This window comes from Pan troglodytes, chromosome 21 (assembly GCF_028858775.2).
Source record: "Pan troglodytes isolate AG18354 chromosome 21, NHGRI_mPanTro3-v2.0_pri, whole genome shotgun sequence".
NCBI classification, from domain to species: domain Eukaryota; kingdom Metazoa; phylum Chordata; class Mammalia; order Primates; family Hominidae; genus Pan; species Pan troglodytes.
The window spans coordinates 39,697,603-39,718,972 of record NC_072419.2 but is presented as its reverse complement, the minus strand read 5'-3'; the positions used below and the strand labels follow the sequence as shown (position 1 = coordinate 39,718,972).

The 21,370-nt window shown below is 46.0% G+C and overlaps 1 protein-coding gene across 15 annotated transcripts in view; it reads right to left on the bottom strand.

Moving 5' to 3' along the window:
- CBFA2T2 (CBFA2/RUNX1 partner transcriptional co-repressor 2) overlaps positions 1-16,604 on the bottom strand; it is a 156,655-nt gene extending 140,051 nt beyond the window's left edge. For 4 of the 15 annotated variants that reach the window (XM_063802830.1, XM_063802834.1, XM_063802836.1 and 1 more), the window contains exon 1: positions 16,366-16,577. Coding sequence is in view for 5 of the 15 variants with exons in the window: in XM_063802834.1 (XP_063658904.1) it covers positions 16,366-16,399 (34 nt within the window). In the remaining 10 variants the exon portion in view is untranslated. Of the gene's footprint in view, positions 1-16,365 lie in introns of all 15 variants that reach the window. The other 11 variants (XM_063802825.1, XM_063802826.1, XM_054674885.2 and 8 more) reach the window with 5 other exon arrangements.
- Positions 16,605-21,370: the final 4,766 nt, after the last annotated feature.

Here is a 21,370-nt window from a genome sequence, read left to right as displayed (position 1 = left end):
CAAGAGGAAAAGATGGTTAATCACTATCTAAACTTAAAACATCTGTTTAAAAGTTTTTATTACAAGAGCTATCCAAAAACTGTTAGGGCACACAAGGAAAACTAGAAAATCACTGAGGACCGGGACTGAATCTTACCTACCTTGGCAGCCCTATGGCACTTAGCGCAATCCCTGCATCTAACAGCTCCATAATACAGTTGCTAATGGTTTCACTTAGTGTAGGAAGTGGATTTTTATTTTATCTGTATTAATTTTTTTCAATGTATTTATGTATTACATAAAACAAAGTAAATATGAAAAAAGAGGGGACCTGTGTCTCTGTGTGTATTGTAGTAGTACTGGCCATTTTGCTATTCAGCTCCTGTATTAAATTGCTTCTCTTCTTTTTTGTATTAATTTATGTTATTATGACTATTATTATTATCTTGTAGAGACAGGGTCTGTGTTGGCCCAGTGTGGTCTCAAACTCCTGGACTCAAGCAATTTTCCCACCGTGGCCTCTCAAAATGCTGGGATTATAGGCTTGAGCCACCACACCCCAGCCCCTTCTATTTCTTTTCTTTTTTTATTTTTATTTTATTTTTTTTTTTTTTTGAGACAGTCTTACTCTGTCCCCTAGGTTGGAGTGCAGTGGCACGATTTCAGCTCACTGCAACTTCCACCTTCTGGGTTCAAGCAATTCTCCTGCCTCAGCCTCCCTAATAGCTAGGATTACAGGCGTGCGCCACCAGTCTGGCTAATTTTCATACTTACAGTAGAGACAGGGTTTCCCCATGCTGGCCAGGCTGGTCTTGAACTCCTGATATCAAGTGATCCATGTGCCTCAGCCTCCCAAAGTGTTAGGATTACAAGCCTAAGCCACCACACCTGACCCCTTCCATTTCTTTCTTTTTTTTTTTGAAACAAGAGTTTCGCTCTTGTTGCCCAGGCTGGAGTGCAATGGCGCGATCTCGGCTCACTGCAACCTCCGCCTCCCAGGTTCAAGTAATTCTCCTGCCTCAGCCTCCTGAGTAGCTGGGATTACAGGCGTGCACCACCACGCCTGGCTAATTTTGTATTTTTAGCAGAGATGGGGGTTTCTCCATGTTGAGGCTGGTCTCGAACTCCTGACCTCCAGTGATTCACCCGCCTCGGCCTCCCTAAGTGCTAGGATTACAGGCGTGAGCCACTGCACCCGGCCAACCCCTTCTATTTCTATTCAACCATTTTTTTTTCTGCAAACTTGTTCCCATAAACAACTATGGAAACCACTACAAATGGAGAGTACTATAAAATTAATCATGAGGTAACATACAGTGTTCAAAACATCCTTTAACAGTCCCTCAACTGATTCTCACCTTTTCAGGTAGACAGGTGAAAAGATGAAATTAACTCAAAATTCAAATATGAGTTGTTCAAGACTGCACTGCTTATGAATTTGAGGTAAAAGAAAGGACTGGGATGACACCCATATCTTCCTCTATTACACCTCTACTTAAAAGAGAGACAGAATGTCCCCTCACAGCTCCAAATCCAAAAAGCCACACTCTCACATTCTAGCCGTGTGACAGTGAGTAAATCACCTGATTACCCGAACCAATCTCCTTATACAAGTTAAGAGGATGAAGACACTTCTACCTACCTTAATTGCTATAAAAATTAGACATGTGAAAATTGTTCTGATACACAAATGGTAGTTACCATTATTTCTGCGAATGATGTGTAAATAAGAACTGCACTAACCCCAAAAGAATATAAATAGCAAGGGACCCTACATTCTAAAACAAGTAACAGAGAGTATTCCTTTCATTGTAGAAATGAGATGACCAAAATTGATTTCACCCAGATATAGTGCTTCCTTAACAATTAATTCTAAAACAAAACAAAACAAAAATACCAACAAGCAAGTGAAACTGTCATACATTACTAGTGGAAATGCAAAATGGTATGGTATAGCCATTTTGGAAAACATTTTGGCAGTTTCCAAAAAAGTTAAGTATAGGCCGGGCGTGGTGGCTCACACCTTTAATCCCAGCACTTTTGGAGGCCAAGGTGGGTGGATCACCTGAGGTTAGGATTTCGAGACAGTCTGGCCAACATGGTGAAACCCCATCTCTACTAAAAATACAAAAATTAGCCAAGCGTGGCGGTGCACACCTGTAATCCCAGCTACTCGGCAGACTGAGGCAGGAGAATTTGCTTAAACTCAGGAGGCGGAGGCTGCCGTGAGCCATGCCACTGCATTCCAGCCTAAGTGACAGAGCAAGACTCCATCTTAAAAAAAAAAAAAAAAAAAAAGTTAAATATGAAATTACCATAGAACCCAGCAATCCCATGCCTAGGTATTTATCCAAGAAAGAGAAAAACATATGTCCACATGCAGAACCGTATATGAATATTTAAAGCTTTATTCATAATCATCAAAATGGGAAACAGTTCAAATGTCCATCAGCTGGTGAACATAACATGTTACTCAACAATAAAAAGGAACAACCTATAGATACATGACACAACGTGGATGAATCTCAAAAGCATTATGGTAAGTGAAACACATCAGACACAAAGGTTACATACTGTATGATTCCATGTATATGACATTATAGAAAGAAAAAGTAGAGAAACAAGCAAACAAAAACCCCCATAAAACTATGAGTGACAAAAACCAGTATAAACTAGTAGCTTTCAAGAGCTAGGTGAAAAGAAAGGGGTGTGAGAAAACTTACAGGAAGAATGAAAATTATCTCTATCTGGTTTGATGATTACAACTGCATACTAATAATACAAAACTAATAGAACTATGCCATGAAAAAGAGCAAGTTTTTTTCTCTACCCACTGACAAAAAAAAAAGTAAATTTGATTGTATATAAATTACATCTTGGCCACGCACAGTGGCATATGCCTGAATCCCAGTACTTTGCGAGATCGAGGCAGGAGATTCGCTTGGGCCAGGAGTTCGAGGCCAGCCTGGGCAACATAGTAAGACCCTGTCACAAACAAAAAATTTAAAAAGCATTTCAAGTTATTCTGAGACTCTGCCAAGACAGAAGCACCAAGAAAAAAAGATAAATAAACCATACAAAATGAATATATTTCACTGCTATCTAGTTTTATACAATAAATTTTTTCCTAAAAATACACACAAAATGGCCAGGTGCAGTGGCTCACGCCTGCAATCCCAGCACTTTGGGAGGCCGAGGCGGGCGGATCACGAGGTCAGGAGTTTGAGACCAGCCTGGTCAACATGGTGGAACCACGTCTCTACTAAAAATACAAAAATTAGCTGGGCCTGATGGCGGGCGCCTGTAATCCCAGCTAGTCGGGAGGCTGAGGCAGGAGAATCGCTTGAACCCGGGAGGCAGAGGTTGCAGTGAGCTGACATTGCGCCACTGCATTCCAGCCTGGGCGACAGGGCGAGACTCCATCTCAAAAAAAAAAAAAAGAAAGAAAGAAAGAAAGAAAGAAAGAAATTTAGATACATATTTTTTGATATGTGTATATGCATGTGTGTGTATATATTTCCTAGCTCTGTCCATTAAGAGGTTCTAAAAAAGAATATTCCAATAGGAATGAGCACACACAGCATCCAAATCTTTTTTTTTTTTTTTTTGAGACGGAGTCTCGCTCTGTCACCCAAGCTGGAGCGCAGTGGCGCGATCTCAGCTCACTGCAAGCTCCGCCTCCCAGGTTCACGCCATTCTCCTGCCTCAGCCTCCCGAGTAGCTGGGACTACAGATGCCGACCACCAAGCCCGGCTAATTTTTTGTATTTTTTAGTAGAGATGGGGTTTTGCCGTGTTAGCCAGGATGGTCTCGATCTCCTGACCTCGTGATCCGCCCCCCTTGGCCTCCCAAAGTGCTGGGATTACAGGCGTGAGCCACCGCGCCCGGCCTCCAAATCTTGATTTCTAAATAATTTTCTCCACTGAAAGGAATTAGGAGAGAAACAGTTTGGAGAAATGGCCGATTCCAAGAAGAGGGTAAGAATAGCAGAAACTAGGCCGGGCGCGGTGGCTCACGCCTGTAATCCCAGCACTTTGGGAGGTTGAGGCAGGCAGATCACAAGGTCAGGAGATCCAGACCATCCTGGCTAACACGGTGAAACCCTGTCTCTACTAAAAATACAAAAAATTAGCCGGGTGTGTTGGCGGGCACCTGTGGTCCCAGCTACTCGGAAGGCTGAGGCAGAATGGCGTGAACCCGGGAGACGGAGCTTGCAGTGAGCCGAGATCGGGCCACTGCACTCCAGCCTGGGCGACAGAGTGAGACTCCGTCACACACACACACAAAAAGAAAAAAAAAAAAATGAAGAGCAGAAACTAAGCCTACAACACCTTTTTGGTGTGTCAAAAAAAGCAGTTAAAAAATGTGGGAATGTGTCAAAATGATACAAAAGCCAGCTTGAAGGGGATCTCCCTGGCCAAATCTGGAACAATGTGAACACAACAAATAATGACAGTAACAGATTATTAAAATAAGAATCCATAAATCCATATTAATATATATACACAAAGATAAGAAAATGCTCTGCCGAAGAATATTAACTAATAAGCAAGGAAGGACTGACAGAAACAACAACAAAAATTAGCTGACGCTTGTCTATAATCCCGGCTAGTGCCACATAAGGTGGCTTGCGCCTGTGATCCCAGTACTTTCGGAGCTTGAGGTGGGAGAATAACTTGAGCCCAGGAGTTTGAGATCAGCCTGGGCAACAAAGTGAGACCTCATCTCTACAAAATAAAAAATTAAATAAAAATTTATAATTAGGCCAGGCGCAGTGGCTCATGCCTGTAATCCCAGCACTTTGTGACGCTGACTCAGGCGAATCACCTGAGGTCAGGAGATCCAGACCATCCAGGCCAACATGGTGAAACCCCGTCTCTACTAAAAATACAAAAACTAGCTGGGTGTGGTGGCATGTGCCTGTAATCCCAGGTACTCAGGAGGCTGCAGCAGGAGAATCACTTGAACCAGGGAGTCGGAGGTTGCAGTGAGCCGAGATCGCACCACTGCACTCCAGCCTGGCAACAAAGTGAGACTCCCTCTCAAAAAAAAAAAAAAAAAAAGGAAGGCTAAGAATATAGTTTCAACTACTTAGCCAGACCAACTTATCAAGGGAAAATTAATGGGGAGCTGAATTTAAGCAATTGGCTGGGGAATGCAGGAACTAAAACCATCACCTCTCCCGGCACTTCTCCCTCACCATTCTGCATTTCCCTAATCTCAGCTACTTCTACCTTTAGTCCCAGACATAAAGTTAGTGTAGCTCTAGGGATATAAGGCCAAAATGAATAAATCTGTGTTGTTTAAATGTCTGTTCTCATGTGGCTTCGAAAAATTAAAAGCAGGCACGACCTCTGCATGGAGATGGCTAAATTAACAAAGAAATAAGGGAAACATTTGTGAGAGGAAAAGGCCAAAATAGTGTATCAAGGGAGCTGTGCTATGCCTGATATTAACATTTCACTGGAGCTGCTACAGAGGTCACATTACATATTTGTCACCATCAGCTAATTTGACTGAAAGGTCTAGCCAACTCCAAAGCTATAAATTCAGACAGAAGGATACCAAGCTCTGGGTTATTCTGAATTTATACTTTGATTTCTGCATTTAATTACAACACAAAATAGAAGGGTAAAATCAAATCTTAAAGAGCCACATTGCAAAGTAAAGCTTCATTGCATAGTCTATATACTATATTTGATGATCCATATTTGACAGCTCCTCATAGAGCCATGCAAAATTAGCATGGACATTTCTTGGGCTTTTGATGTTCACTGCCATCATCTGCTTCACTGCTAAGATCAGGAAACATATGGGATGAATTGTTAAAGACTGCTGACAGTTTCTGTTGCCTTTTTATTTTTTTAATTCATCTCTAAGGCCAACTTAGGTTACCCCTGAACAAGGTCTCATATAGCTATCTTTAAATCATACCCCAATTATTTGGACTTTTTAAAATTTTTTAATTTTTATTTATTTTTTTGAGACAGAGTCTTGCTCTGTCGCCCAGGCTGGAGTGTAGTGGCAGGATCTTGGCTCACTACAACCTCTGCCTCCCAGGTTCAAGTGATTCTCCCACCTCAGCCTCCCAAGTAGCTGTGATTACAGGCATGCGCCACCATGGCTGAATAATTTTGTATTTTTATTAGAGACGGGGTTTCTCCATGTTGGTCAGGCTGGTCTTGAGCTCCCAACCTCAGCTGATCCACCAGCCTCAGCCTCCCCAAAGTGCTTGAATTACAGACGTGAGCCACCGCGCCTGGCCTGGACTTTTTTTTTTTAAATAAGAAGAGTTGTTAGGGAAAGAAAGTTGAAGAAAGATTATGGGAAATCAATTATCTTCAGGAAGCTCTGGGCTCCTGTAGAACACATGTCTAAAAACCCCTAGTCTAGCAAAAAGAAGCCATGCGATAGAGGGTTAAAAAAAAGTGGGTTTTTGGCTGGGCGCAGTGGCTCACGCCTATAATCCCAGCACTTTGGGAGGCAGAGGCGGGTAGATCACAAGTCAGGAGTTCAAGACCAGCCTGGCCAAGATGGTGAAACCCCGTCTTTACTAAAAATACAAAAATTAGCTGGGTGTGGTGACGGGCGCCTGTAGTCCCAGTTGCTCAGGAGGCTGAGGCACAGAACTGCTTGAACCTCGGTGGTGGAGGTTGCAGTGAGCCAAGATCACACCACTGCACTCAGCCTGGGCGACAGAGACTGTCTTTAAAAAAAATAAAAAATAAAAAACTGGGTGTTTGGACACTCCATGTATAATGAATGAACTTGACACCAAGATTAAACTAGTTAGGAAGAGTTAATCTACTACTTATTAACTGTGTGACCTTGGACAATTAAATTCTCTAACTCATTTCTTTTTTTCTTTTTTCTGAGATGGAGTCTCACTCTGTCGCCCAGGATTTCTTTATCAGTAAAACAGAGATACTCTCTCTCAAGTTTGATCTATAATTAAATGAGATGATTGATGTACATAAAAAATGCCCAGCAGAAAATCTAGCCAAGACTTTTTCTTAAAAGAATTCAACTAGACTTAAAGTCATACTCGGCTGACGTATCTGCTTATTGACTCATTTCAAAAGTTCAAGTTATGGTACCCCAACTCCTAAAATTTCAGATAGCCTCAAGGGGCCAGAGACAGAAACCAGAGACAGAGGCAAAAAGCTACTTAACCAGCCTTAATAAAATCCAGAAACAAGGTCTGTCACATGTACAAACACTAGCTCATGTCGCACATGTAAACTATTACTACAGCATTATGAGATCCCTTCCTTGGTAATCTTACCAAAGCCTAAACAATAACCAGAGTGATTCTTCTTCATTAGCCTTCAAGCTTTCAGGGATTTGAAGTAAATCTTTACAAAAGAATGGTCACTTTCTATGAGATTCAAAACAATACTCTAAAACTAAGAAATAAGAACAAAATTGGCAGGTGAGAAATCTTACTTCCCCACCTCTTCCTCCTATTTTCATTACCCTGAACTTAGTGAATTAACTCATCTTGATCCCAGGGCTGCACTCATTCATTAAGCACTATTATTTAAACCATTCTTCCTGCCTAAAACTCTGGATTCACATAACCTATATAACATTTAACACTTGAGAACAAGCTTAAACTCAATCTCTCTGCTTATTTTTTTTTTCTTTTTAGACGGAGTTTCACTCTTTCGCCCAGGCTGGAATGAAGCAGCGTGATCTCAGCTCACTGCAACCTTCCGCCCCCTGGGTTCAAGCAATTCTCCTGCCTCAGCCTCCTGAGTAGCTGAGATGATAGGCACCCACCACCACACCTGGCTAATTTTTGTATTTTTAGAAGAGACGGGATTTTGCCATGTTGGCCAGGCTGGTCTCGAACTCCTGACCTCAGGTGATCCACCCGCCTCGGCCTCCCAAAGTGCTGGGGTTACAGGTGTGAGCCACTGTGCCTGGCCATTATTATTTTTTATTATTTTGAGACAGGGTCTCTCTGTCACCCAGGCTGGAGTGCAGTGGCACTATCACTGCAGCTTCCAACACCTGGGCTCAAGCGATCCTCCTACCTCAGCCTTCCGAGTAACTGGGACTACAGCTGAGTGGCACCACCATCACGCCCAACCTCTCTGCTGATTTTTTGATTCTGTATGTAAGAAAACTAGGTCGGGTTGGGCGCAGTGGCTCACGCCTATAATCCCAGCACTTTGGGAGGCCGAGGCGGGCAGATGACCTGAGGTCAGGAGTTCGAGACCAGCCTGGCCAACATGATGAAACCCCCATCTCCACTAAAAATACAAAAATTAGCCAGGTGTGGTGGCGCATGCCTGTAAACCCAGCAACTTGGGAAGCTGAGGCAGGACAATGGCTTGACCCTGGGAGGCGGAGGTTGCAGTGAGCCGAGACTGTGCCACTGCACTCCAGCCTGGGCAACAAAAGGGAAACTCCATCTCAAAAAAAAAAAAAAGAAAGAAAATTAACTGGGCCAGGCACGGTGGTTCATGCCTGTAATGCCAGCACGTTGGGAGGCCAAGGCAGGTGGATCACTTGAGCCTAGGAGTTCTAGACCAGCCTGGGCAACATGAAGAAACCCTGTCTCTACCAAAAATACAAAAGTTGGTCTCATAACCTGGTTTCAAAATTAACAAACAAAAATTTTAAAAATACAGTAAGATAAAAAGAAAACTAACTGGTTCCAAACTAGGATAAACTTACTCAAAAGTCAAAGAAGGGCTGGACTCAATGGCTCACATCTGCAATCCTAGCATTTTGGGAGTCCAAGGCAGGAGAATCATTGGAACCCAGTAATTAGAGACCAGCATGGGAAACATAGAAACATCCTGTCTCTATAAAAAAAATAAAAATAAGCTGGGTGTGGTGGCTCACGCCTGTAATCCCAGCACTTTGGGAGGCCAAGGCGGGCAGATCACGAGGTCAAGTGATCGAGACTAGCCTGGCCAACATGGTGAAACCCCATCTCTACTAAAAATACAAAAATTAGCTGGGCGTGGTGGCGTGTGCCTGTAGTCCCTGCTACTCGGGAGGCTGAGGCAGGAGAATCGCTGGAACCCGGGAGGCAGAGACTGTAGTGAGCCCAGATCACACTACCGCACTGTAGCCTAGCGACAGAGTGAGACCCCTTCTCAAAAAAAAAAAAAAAAAAAAAAAGTATACAAGCTTCAAACACAGTCATGGTCCCAGCAGGAAACATGGCATACTCCAGTAAGGTTAATTCAAGGAGGGTTTAATAATGGAACTAGAAAGAAATATGTGAGCAGGGTACAAGATAGGCACAAGGGATAGCTGTAATACCCTGGGACTAATGAGAGCATCTCTAGATCTCTAGGCCCAACAACCAAAGGGAACAAAAACTTTCCAAACCTACATGGAGGGTGTCATACAGAAAGGACCACATTCTTTTTTTTTTTTTTTTTTTTTTTTGGAGACAGGGTTTCACTCTTGTCACCCAGGCTGGAGTGCAATGGCGTGATCTCTGCTCACCATAACCTTCGCCTCCCGGGTTCAAGCAATTCTCCTGCCTCAGCCTCCTGAGTAGCTGGAACTACAGGCATGCACCACCATGCCCAGCTAATTTTGTATTTTTAGTAGAGACATGGTTTCTCCATTTTGGTCAGGCTGGTCTCAAACTCCCAACCTCAGGTGATCTGCCGGCCTCAGCCTCCCAAAGTACTGGGATTACAGGCATGAGCCACCACACCCGGCCGAGAGGACCACATTTAGAGAAGCAGTGACCTTCAATCAAGGGACAGAGTCAGCTAAGGGCACAACCCATGAGACGGGAGTAGGAAAATAAATTTCATAACCTCAAAGGGGAAGGAAGCTCATTGATGTAGTCCATATAGGTAAGTCAGCTTCCCAGGGCACAGGATAGGGTGAAAAAGGATGGAAAGCAGACCTAGAAGAGCAAACGAAAGGTACCTATTCAACGTCAGACAAGCCTTTCTGATGCACTTTCCGATCTCTTCTGTAATCCCAATGGATAAGTGCCAGATAAGGAAAGGGATACTGAAGATGATCATTCTTACCCCTTTTAAATAGTAATGCACAGGTCCTATCTACTACAAAACATTTGTAACCAAGTTTTTCACTAGTAAATATGGTCATTTACCATTCCACTTTTAACTGTTTAGACTTCCTTGAAGGTCCAATGATTATATACCTTTCTCGACACTAATGAACTTCCTACTTACCTTGCTAGGCAAAATAAAATTACAAAAATGCAAACATTGTCAAAACCCTCAAGGAGTTTATAATTTAGAAGCTTATATTCTTAGATAACTAAGAAGGCAGAATGAGGTATGTGCCAGAGAGAGAAGGAAAGGGCTGTGGTGGTGTGAAAAGTTCTGTAACAGGCTTCTTTGCCATCTGGCCCCTGCCAGGAACAACTCCAGCCAGAATTCACTATTAACAAGGTATATAAGCTTCAATCAGGTTCCCTGTAGGTCCAGATCTGACAAACTACTCACCAAGCCCTCAACTACCTTCAGCCAGTAGACTTCACCCTTCCTTCTCCTGGGAAAAGTCTCCCTTCTCCTTTAAAGCCTGGTTTAATGTCACCCCTTTAGCTGGACCTTACCTGGAATCTCATGGAATAATTAGTTATGTCTCCCCTGCCTTCCCAAAAGCCTTACGCTTAAAGCACTTAAAACACTTTATCATTACCTGTTGACTTGTGCATGGCCCCTCCTAGACTGAGACCCTAAGTCAGATGGTATACCCTCAGCCACTAACAACCACCAGAACAGAATGTGTCAAGCATGGTTTTAAGTACTTTACATATATTAACATATATTAACCATCATAATAAACCTGCAAATGGGGTAGAAATTTTATCTCCATTTTTCAGATGAGGAAAATGAACTGCACAAGAAGGTTAAGTAATGAGCCTGAAGTCTCAAAACTTGTTAGGACTGGTTCCCAGGATTTTAACCTCAGCACAACTCCAGAATTAAATTTCAAAACTTTAGAATTTAAATCTTAACCATTACATTTTTTTCTTTTTTTGAGACAGAGTCTTGCTGTGTTGCCCAGGCTGGAGTGCAGTGGCACGATCTCAGCACACTGCAACCTCCGCAGTTTCTTTCAAGCAATTCTCCTGCCTCAGCCTCCCAAGTAGCTGGGACTACAGGAACCCGCCACCACGCCCAGCTGATTTTTTTGTACGTTTTTTGGTAGGGACGGGGTTTCACAATGTTGGCCAGGCTGGTCTTGAACTCCTGACCTCGTGATCCGCCCACCTCAGCCTCCCAAAGTGCTGGGATTACAGGGATGAACCATCGTGCCCGACCTTTTTTTTTTTTTTTTTTTTTTGAGATAGAGTTTCCCTCTTGTTGCCCAGGCTGGAGTGCAATGGTGGGATCTCAGCTCACGGCCACCTCTGCCTCCTGGCTTCAAGCAATTCTCCTGCCTCAGCTGGTACTACAGGCCCCCGCCACCACAGCCAGCTTCTTTTTGTATTTTTAGTAGAGATGGGGTTTCACCATGTTGGCCAGGCTGGTCTCAAAACTCCTGACCTCAGATGATCCGCCCACCTCGACCTTCCAAATGGTGGGATTACAGGCGCGAGCCACCATATTCAGCCATTACATTTTACTTCTACCGAATAAACTAGATTTCATCAGAGCAATAGACCTAATGGATTGAGAAGGTACTACTACAAGATCAATGATCTCCACCCCAGGAGGTATTGTTAAAATTCACCACTGGGTGTGGAAAGACAACGTTGGAACTGCTACTTCCATTTATTTTACCTTATCCTTCTGTAAAATGTCTATTTTTGTATGTTATAAAACATACCTAGGACGGGCGTGGTGGCTCATGCCTGTAATCCCAACACTTTGGGAGGCTGAGACGGGCAGATCACCTGAGGTCAGGAGTTTGAGACCAGCCTGACCAACATGGTGAAACCCCATCTCCACTAAAAATACAAAATTAGCTGGGTGTGGTGGTGCATGCCTGTAATCCCAGCTATTTGGAAGGCTGAGGCAGGAGAATCGCTTGAACCTGGGAGGCGGAGGTTGTGGTGAGCCAAGATCACCATTGCACTCCAGCCTGGGCAACAAGAGCAAAACTCCATCTCAAAACAAAACAAAACAAAACAATACACCTAATACAGTGGCCGGGCGGGGTGGCTCATGCCTGTAATCCCAGCACTTTGGGAGGCCAAGGCGGGCGGATCACGAGGTCAGCAGATCAAGACCATCCTGGCTAACAGGGTGAAACCCCACCTCTACTAAAAATACAAAAAATTAGCTGGGCGTGGCGGCGGGCGCCTGTAGTCCCAGCTACTTGGGAGGCTGAGGCAGGAGAATGGCGTGAACCCAGGAGGTGGAGCTTGCAGTGAGCCGAGATCGTGCCACTGCACTCCAGCCTGGGCAACAGAGCGACTCTGTCTCAAAAAAAAAAAAAAAAAAATATATATATATATATATATATATATATATATATATATATATGCCTAATACAGAGTACAGTCACACTATAATCACCATTTAAAACAAACATTCAGGCCAGGCGCGGTAGCTCACGCCTGTAATCCTAACATTTTGGGATGCCAAGGCGGGTGGATCACTTTAGGTCAGGAGTTCGAGACCAGCCTGACCAACATGGTGAAACCCTATCACTGCTGAAAACACAAAATTACCAGGGGTGGTGCCATACACCTGAAATCCCAGTACTTGGGAGGCTGAGGCAGGACAATCACTTGAATTCAGGAGATGGACGATGCAGTGAGCCGAGATCGCACCACTGCACTCCAGCTGGGGCAACAAGAGCAAAACTTCGTCTCAAAAAAAAACATAAAAAAACAAAAAAATAAAACATTCATAGAATGTGTGTGCATACTCAACCCTATTTACTGATGGAATGAACACTAAAAACATTTTAGGTGGCCAGGTATGGTGGCTCATGCCTCTACACCCAACACCGGGAAGCTGAGGCAGGAGGATCGCTGCAGCCCAGCAGTTCAAGACCAGCCTGAGAAACACAGTGAAACCCCATGTCTACAAAACTTTTTAAACAATTAGCCAGGCATGGCAATACATGCCTGTAGTCACAGCTACTAGGGAGGCTGAGGTGGGAGGCTGACTTGAGCCCCAGAGATAAGAGGCTGCAGAAGCTATGCTCACTGGGCAGCAAAACCTGGGCAACAGAGCAAGACCCCACCTCAGTTTTAAAAAAAGAAAAAACAAACGTGGGAGGCCACAGTTCTAGACTACTTCCCCAAGGACTCTGGCTCAGGGGTTGAAGCACCGATTTTAAGACTGAACTCCTATATTCTCTTTCCCAGCATGCCAGTTAAAAACTTCAATCAAGGCCGGGTGCGGTTACTCATGCCTGTAATCCCAGCATTTTGGGAAGCCGAGGTGGGCAGATCACCTGCGGTCAGGCGTTCGAGACCAGCCTGGCCAATGTAGTGAAACCCCATCTCTACTATAAATACAAAAATTAGCCGGACGTGGTGGCACGCACCTGTAATACCAGCTACTTGGGAAGCTGAGGCAGGAGAACTGCTTGAACCCAGGAGGCGGAGGTTGCAGTGAGCCAAGATCATGCCATTGCACGCCAGCCTGAGCAACAAGAGTGAAACTCCGTCTCAAAAAAAAAAAAAAAAAAAAAAAAAAACCAAAACTTCAATCAAGGGCGGGTGCAGAGGCTCACACTTGTAATCCCAGAACTTTGGGAGGCTGAGGCGGGCAGATCACTTGAGGTCAGGAGCCCAGCCAAAACATGGTTAAACCCCGTCTCTACAAAAAATACAAAAAAAAAAATTAGCCAGGCGTGGTGGTGAGCACCTGTAATCCCAGCTCCTCAGGAGGCTGAGTACTACACCAAGTGTACTGTCTAGGAATGTAATACAGAATTCTCTTAGAAACACTAAAAAAGGCCAGGCAAAGTGGCTCATGACTTTAATCCCAGCAATTTGGATGGCTGAGGAAGGAGGATTACTCAAGCCCAGGACTTCCAGACTAGCATGGGCAACAAAGCAAGACCCCATCTCTACAAAAAATAAAAAAATTAGCTGGGTGTGGTGGCGCCTGGAGTCCCAGCTACTCAAGTGGCTGAGGCAGGAGAATCACTTGAACCTAGGAGGTTGAGGCTGCTGTGGGCCATGATGACGCCACTGCACTCCAGACTGGGTGACAGAGAGAGACCGTCTCAAAAAAAGGAAAAAAAAACAAAAATGTAGTTACATAACAGAAGCAAAAGTTGTGCTTTTGGGCATATTTTAAACTAAATACTACACAAAAGAAATTTGGACACAATCTTTTTTTTTTAAGTGAAAGCAAGTTTATTTATGGAAGTAAAGAAACAAAGGAAGACTACTTCATAGGCAGAAGAGCCCCCCAATTTTTTCAAATAAAAAGTCCTTTCTGGCCAGGCTCGGTGACTCACGCTCATAATCCCAGCACTTTGGGAGGCTGAGGTGGGTGAATTACCTGAGGTCAGGGGTTCGAGACCAGCCTGACCAATATGGTGAAACCCTGTCTCTACTAAAAATATAAAAATTAAGGCTGGGCGCAGTGGCTCATGCCTCTAATCCCAGCACTTTGAGAGGCTGAGGCAGATGGATCACCTGAGGTCAGGAGTTCACGACCAGCCTGGCCAACATGGTAAAACCGTCTCTACTAAAAATGCAAAAAATTAGTCAGGTGTGGTGGCAGGCGCCTGTAATCGCAGCTACTCTGGAGGCTGAGGCAGGAGAATCGCTTGAACCTGGGGCGGGGGGAGGGTGCAGTGAGCCTATATTGTACTACTGCACTCCAGCCTGGGCAACAAGAACAAAACTCCGTCTCAAAAAAAATAATAAAATAAAATAAAAAAATTGGCCGAGCGTGGTGGCATATGCCTGTAGTCCCAGCTACTCCGGAGGCTGAGACAGGAGAATAGCTTGAACCCAGGAGGCGGAGGTTGCAGTGAGCCAAGATCACACCCCTGCACTCCAGTCTGGGCGACAGAGCAAGATTCCGTCTCAAAAAAAAAAAAAAAAGCCTTTCATTTTACAGAGATGCTGTACCTTTGCAAGCCTAAAAGAGTAATCACTATCTGCCTCTTCAGTTGGAAATTTCATGAGGAATGGATCAAACCATCAAAAGCAGTAACTGCAAGCTGGGTGTATCTACTTTTTCTATCTTCAATCCAACATTTAATGGGTGCAAAAAAAAAGAAGCGTAAAGCCTCCCTTTCACGTGTTTAAGGACATCAGCTCTGAGACTAGTACTCAGAGTACCTTCTGTTACTCAGTTTCATCCTCTGCAAAATGGGCATCCTCAAATAATGTCTTACTTAGGATGTCATCAAGATTAAACAATTAAAAAAACATGCAAAACATGTTTATCTGTTTCCTCATTTACTATGTCTCTCCCTCTCCTAACTAAACTCAAAACCCCAGTTCTGTCTATCTTGTTTATTGTTGTATTCCCAGGGCCTGGAATGGTATTTTTAAACTTACTATATGATTTAATAAATATTAAGTGAATAGAATGCAAAATGTCTGGTGCTCAAAAAAATGTTGGCTATTATAATTACAATAATGAAAAACAATTAAAATTTTATTGTTCTTATTCAGAGAAGCCACCCTTCCCCCAAGGATCTCACACATCAAGGAGGAACACTAGATAAATACTGGAATGGCTACATGGAAGTAAGAATAACAATTAGATCATGGAGCAGGACTAACAGACAACAAAACAAAATCGTAACACGGCTAGAGCCTAATTTCGGACTTTTCTGAGTGCGGTGCACACTGGATCAGATTAATAAAGGACGATTACAATGACAGTTTTCACAATTGTGTGTGTGCCACGGTCGGTGTCAAGCGTTTTACTGGCCTCACAAAACCCAAGAACCCTGGGGGAGGGAGGGAACCCGCTCCACATCCCCATTTTGCAGATGGGGGAACTGAGGCACCGGGAGAGCCAAGGTCACTACCTAAATGGGGAAGCCTGGATGTGAACCCAGGTAGCCAACTACTGAGCCTGCGCTCAAACAGGCCCTCCGAGGGGCCATTCTCATCTCCTCCAACCCTCAACATCGGGCGGGTGTAGTATTTCCCCAGGAGCCGGACTTCGTGGCCCCAGCGCTGGGAGAACAAAATGATTCTTGCCCGCCGGCAAGTCCCATGGACGCCGGCCCCGCCTAAGATCCGAGGCCGCGGGCCCCACAATTTCCCTCACACCGTGAGCCCCGAGCTCTTCGGACGGCGCAGGAAGCGACGGGGTGGCCTCAGGAGCCCGGGAAGGCCCGCCCCGCTGCGTGACCTTGGATCCGCCGCCCCGCTTCGGGCCTCAGTTTCCACTCCCGGCCTCGCGCCCGGGGCACTCGGAATCACCGCGCCTGCGGAGCCGCAGGCCCTCACACGCCCCCCTCGGCCGCCCGCATTCACGCCCCACTTACGCTGGAAGGCGGCCGCTCCAGGGACGCCTACCATCGCCGAGCGCCGCCGCCGCGCGCCGCCCGCCTCTACCCGCGACACGGGTCCCTCGCAGGCGCCGCCCGCCTCGACCCGCGGCCCGGGTCCCTCGCAGGCGTCGCCGCGAGATCTGCAGCCGCCGAGCTAACCAGACACCACCACCGCTGCTGTCGCCGTCGCCGCCGCCGCCGCCGTTAGGCCGCGCGCCGCCCCGCCCCCGGCTGGCCCCGCCCCGCCCGCCGGGCACGCCCCCGCCGCGCGCTCTCGCCGCCAGGCCAACGCACGCGGAAGCCCGGCCCCAAGACCAGCTCCCATTAAGCACCGCCCCCTAACCTGACCCGCCCCTTCCGCGGGAACCGACCGCCGAATCCCGGCGCAGCCTGCTTCTCAGACCTGCCCCCTCGGCGTCACGCGCGCCCGTCACGCGCACGGCCCACTTTCTAGCTCCAGGCTTCCCGGTGTAGCCAGGGCAGTGGCCCAGGCTCGGGGGCCGAGTGCTAGGGGGAGGGATTACAATGAGTGGCAACGTCTCACCTGAGTTCTCCAGGTACAGGCCTGATGGCTTTTGCGCATGCCTTTGAGCGAGCCCCCTCGCTCAAAGTGTTTTTGGCCTGAAGTATTCTAAATGCCTAAAATTTCATCATCGTAATTTTAATAACTGTTGGCCGGGCGTGGTGGCCCACGCCTGTAATCCTAGTACTTTGGGAGGCCAAAGGAGAGTCACTTGAGCTCAGGAGTTTGAGACTAGCGTCTCTATTTTAAAAATAAATAAATAAAAATAAAAAATAGACCAGGCACGGTGGCTCAGGCCTATAATCCTAACACTTTGGGAGGCCGAGGAGGGTGGATTACCTGAGGTCAGAACTTCGAGACTAGTCTGGCCAATGTGGCGAAACACTGTCTCTACTAAAAATACAAAACTTAGGGCCGGGCGCAGCGGCTCAAGCCTGTAATCCTAGCACTTTGGGAGGCCGAGGCGGGAGGATCACGAGGTCAGGAGTTTGAAGACCAGTCTGGCCGATAAGGTGAAACCCTATCTCTACTAAAAAAATAAATAAATAAAAATACAAAAATAAGCCTGGTGCGGTGGCGCGTGCCTTTAGTCCCAGCTACTCGGGAGGCTGGGGCAGGAGAATCACTTGAATCCGGGAGGGGGAGGTTGCAGTGAGCCGAGATCGGAGCCATTGCATTCCAGCCTGAGCAACAAGAGCAAAACTCCGTATCAAAAAAACAAAACAAGGCCAGGAGCTGTGGCTCACCCCTGTAATCCCAGCACTTTGGGACGCCGAAGCTGGCAGATCACAGCTCAGGATTTGGAGACCAGCCTGACCAACGTGGTGAAACCCCGTCTGTACTAAAAATACGAAAATTAGCCGGACGTGGTTTCACAAGCCTGTAATCCCAGCTAATCAGGAGGCTGAGACAGGAGAATTGCTTGAACCCCGGAGGCGGAGGTTGCACCGAGCCAAGATCACGACACTGCACTCCCACCTGGGTGACAGAGCGAGACTCCCTCTCAAAAAACAAAACAAAACAAAACAAAAAAATTAGCTGGGCGCGGTGGCGGGTGTCCATAATCCCAGCTACTCGGGAGGCTGAGGCAGGAGAATCGCTTGAACCTGGGAGGCAGAGGTTGCAGTGAACCGAAATCGCGCCACTACACTCTAGCCTGGGCAACAGAGGGAAGCTCCGTCTGAAAAGAAAAGAAAAGAATAAAGACTCTTGTTTCTCAGTATTATTTCAGATATCTCACACCAAGAATATAGAATGCATTTGTATTTTACTTGTGTATTGAAAACAAATTTTAAAAAACAGAATGTAGGCCGGCCGGGTACAGTGGTTTATGCCTCTAATCCCGGCACTTTGGGAGGCCAGGGCAGGTGGATCGCTTGAGTCCAGGAGTTCAAGACTAGCCTGGGTAACACGGGGAAACCACGCCTGTACAAAAAATAAAAAAATTAGCCAGACATGGTGGTGCACACACGCTTGTAGTCTCAGCTACACAGAAGGCTGAGGTGGGAGGATCATATGAGCCAGGGAGTCAGAGGTTTCAGTTACCCCAGATCAGACCAATGTACTCTGGCCTGATCTAACAGATCAGGCGTGAGTAACAGAGTGAGACCCTGTCTCAAAAAAAAAAAAAAAAAAATGTAGAAATAAGAATATATGTGCATATACCAGCTGGGTATAGTGGTTCACACCTGTAATCCTAGCACTTTGGGAGGCTGAAGCGGGCAGATCACAAAAGGTCAGGAGTTTGAGACCAGCCTGGCCAACATGGTGAAAACCTGTCTCTACTAAAAATACAAAAGTTAGCCAGGAGTGGTGGCGTGTGCCTGTAGTCTCAGCTACTCAGGAGGCTGAGGCAGGAGGATGGCTTGAACTTGAGAGGTGGCAGTTGCAGTGAGCCAAGATCATGCCACTGCACTCCAGCCTGGGCCACAAAGCAAGACTCTGTCTCGAAACAAAACAAAACAAAAAAAAAAAAGAGAGAGAAGAAAAGAAAATAACACATGTGGCCAGGCATGGTGGCTCATGCCTGTAATCCCAGCACTTTGGGAGACTGAGGCAGACAGATCACCTGAGGTTGGGAGTTCGAGACCAGCCTGACCAACATGGAGGAACCCTGTCTCTAGTAAAAATACACAATTTGCTGGGCACATGCCTGTAACACCAGCTACTCAGGAGGCTGAGGCAGGAGAATCACTTAAACCCGGGAGGCAGAGGTTGCAGTGAGCCGAGATTGCGCCATTGCACTCCAGCCTGGGCAACAAGAGCGAAACTTCATCTCAAAAAAAAGAAAAGAACATGCATGTATATATATACTCTTTAAAGTGCCATGAGCACTGATGAAGAAAGCCCTCCCTAGAACGTTTTTGGAAAACACAATAAAAGGTACCAATGTACTCAGAGAGTCCCAGGAAGGGTCTCTAAACCACAACTAAAAGGCTATGAGGAATTCAGATGGGGTTAACAGCCCAGCTGAAATTTCACTTCCTTTGTGAAAATCTCTCCAATGCTCCTATCAAAAAATAATTTTCAAGACTGGGCAATAAAGTGAGACCTCCTTTCCACAAAAAATAAAAAAATTAGCAAGGCATGGTGGTGCACGCCTGTAGTCCCAGCTACTCAGGAGGCTGAGGCAGGAGGATTGGCTTGAGCACAGGAGGTCAAGGCTGCAGTGAGCTGTGATCCGACCACTGCACTCCAGCATGGGTGACAGAGCAAGACCGTGCCTCAAAAAAAGAGTGATAATAATTTGGCCCGATGCGGTGGCTCATGCCTACAATCTCAGCACTTTGGAAGGCTGAGGCGGGTGGATCACCTGAGGTCAGGAGTTTGAGACCAGCCTGGCCAACATGGTGAAACCCCATCTCTACTAAAAATACAAAAATTAGCTCGCATTGTGGCGGGCACCTGTAATCCCAGCTACTCGGGAGGCTGAGGCAGGAGAATCGCTTGAACCGGGAGACTGAGGTTGTGGTAAGTCGAGATCATGCCACTGCACTCCAGTCTAGCGATAGAGTGAGACTCTGTCTCAAAAATAATTACTATTGACCGGGTGCGGTGGCTCACGCCTGTAATCCCAGCACTTTGGGAGGCCGAGGCTGGCGGATCATGCGGTCAGGAGATCGAGACCATCCTGGCTAACACAGTGAAACCCTGTCTCTACTAAAAATACAAAAAATTAGCCGGGCGTGGTGGCGGGCGCCTGTAGTCCCAGCTACTCGGGAGGCTGAGGCAGGAGAATGGCATGAACCCAGGAGGCAGAGCTTGCAGTGAGCCGAGGTCGCGCCACTGCACTCCAGCCTGGGAGACAGCGAGACTCCGTCTCAAAAAAAAATAAAAGTTATTATTATTGTTATTATTATTTTTCAAACAGTTTAAAAAAACACGAGGTTCTTATACAAAGTAGAATAAACACATATCAATGATTTTACTTACCTTATTAGTTAAGAAGGGAACCAGTGAGATGAAAAGACAGGTTCAAAGGAGAATTTGAGGAAGGGGATTTACATAATCAGTCTGTAAAATCATGTACTTTCTTTTAATAGTATATATCCCATTTGCCATTTTGCATTTACTTCCCTCATTCTTGGATTGCTGTCTATCTGCTTCTACAAACCTCAAATTTCATAAAATTTGTTGTTGTTGTTGTTTGTTCATTATTGTATCTCCAGTGTCTGCAACAGAGTTGGTACCCCATAAATATCTGTTAAATACTTTTTTTTTGGCCAGGCCCAGTGCTCACGCCTGTAATCCCAGCACTTTAGGAGGCCGAGGTGGGTGGATCACCTGAGGTCAGGAGTTCGAGACCAGCCTGGACAACATGGCAACATCCTGTCTCTACAAAAAAATACAAAAAAGTTAGCCAGGCATGGTGGTGTGTGCCTATAATCCCAGCACTTTGGGAGGCCAAGGCAGGTGGATCATCTGAGGTCGGGAGTTCAAGACCAGCCTGGCAAACGTGACAAAACCCTGTCTGTACTAAAAAACACAAAAATTAGCCAGGCATGGTGGCAAGTGCCTGTACTCCCAGCTACTCAGGAAGCTGAGGCAGGGAAAATTACATGAACCCAGGAGGCAGAGATTACAGTGAGCTGAGATCATGCCACTGGACTCCAGACTGGGCAACAGAGTGAGACCTTGCCTCAAAAAAAAAAAAAAAAATGGAGTGCAGTGCAGTGCAGTGATCACAGCTCAATGCAGCCTCAAATTCCTGGCCTCAAGCAATCCTCCCAACCTTAGCCTCCTGAATAGCTGGGACTACAGGCAAGTGCCACCACGGTTGCTAATTTTTTTTTTTTTTTTTTTTTTGAGACGGAGTCTCGCTGTGTCGGCTAGGCTGGAGTACAATGGAGTGATCTCGGCTCACTGCAACCTCCGCTTCCTTGAAACTTGAACTCCTGGGTTCAGTAAATTCTCCTGACTCAGCCTCCCGAGTAGCTGGGATTACAGACGCCTGCCACCACACCAGCTAATTGTTGT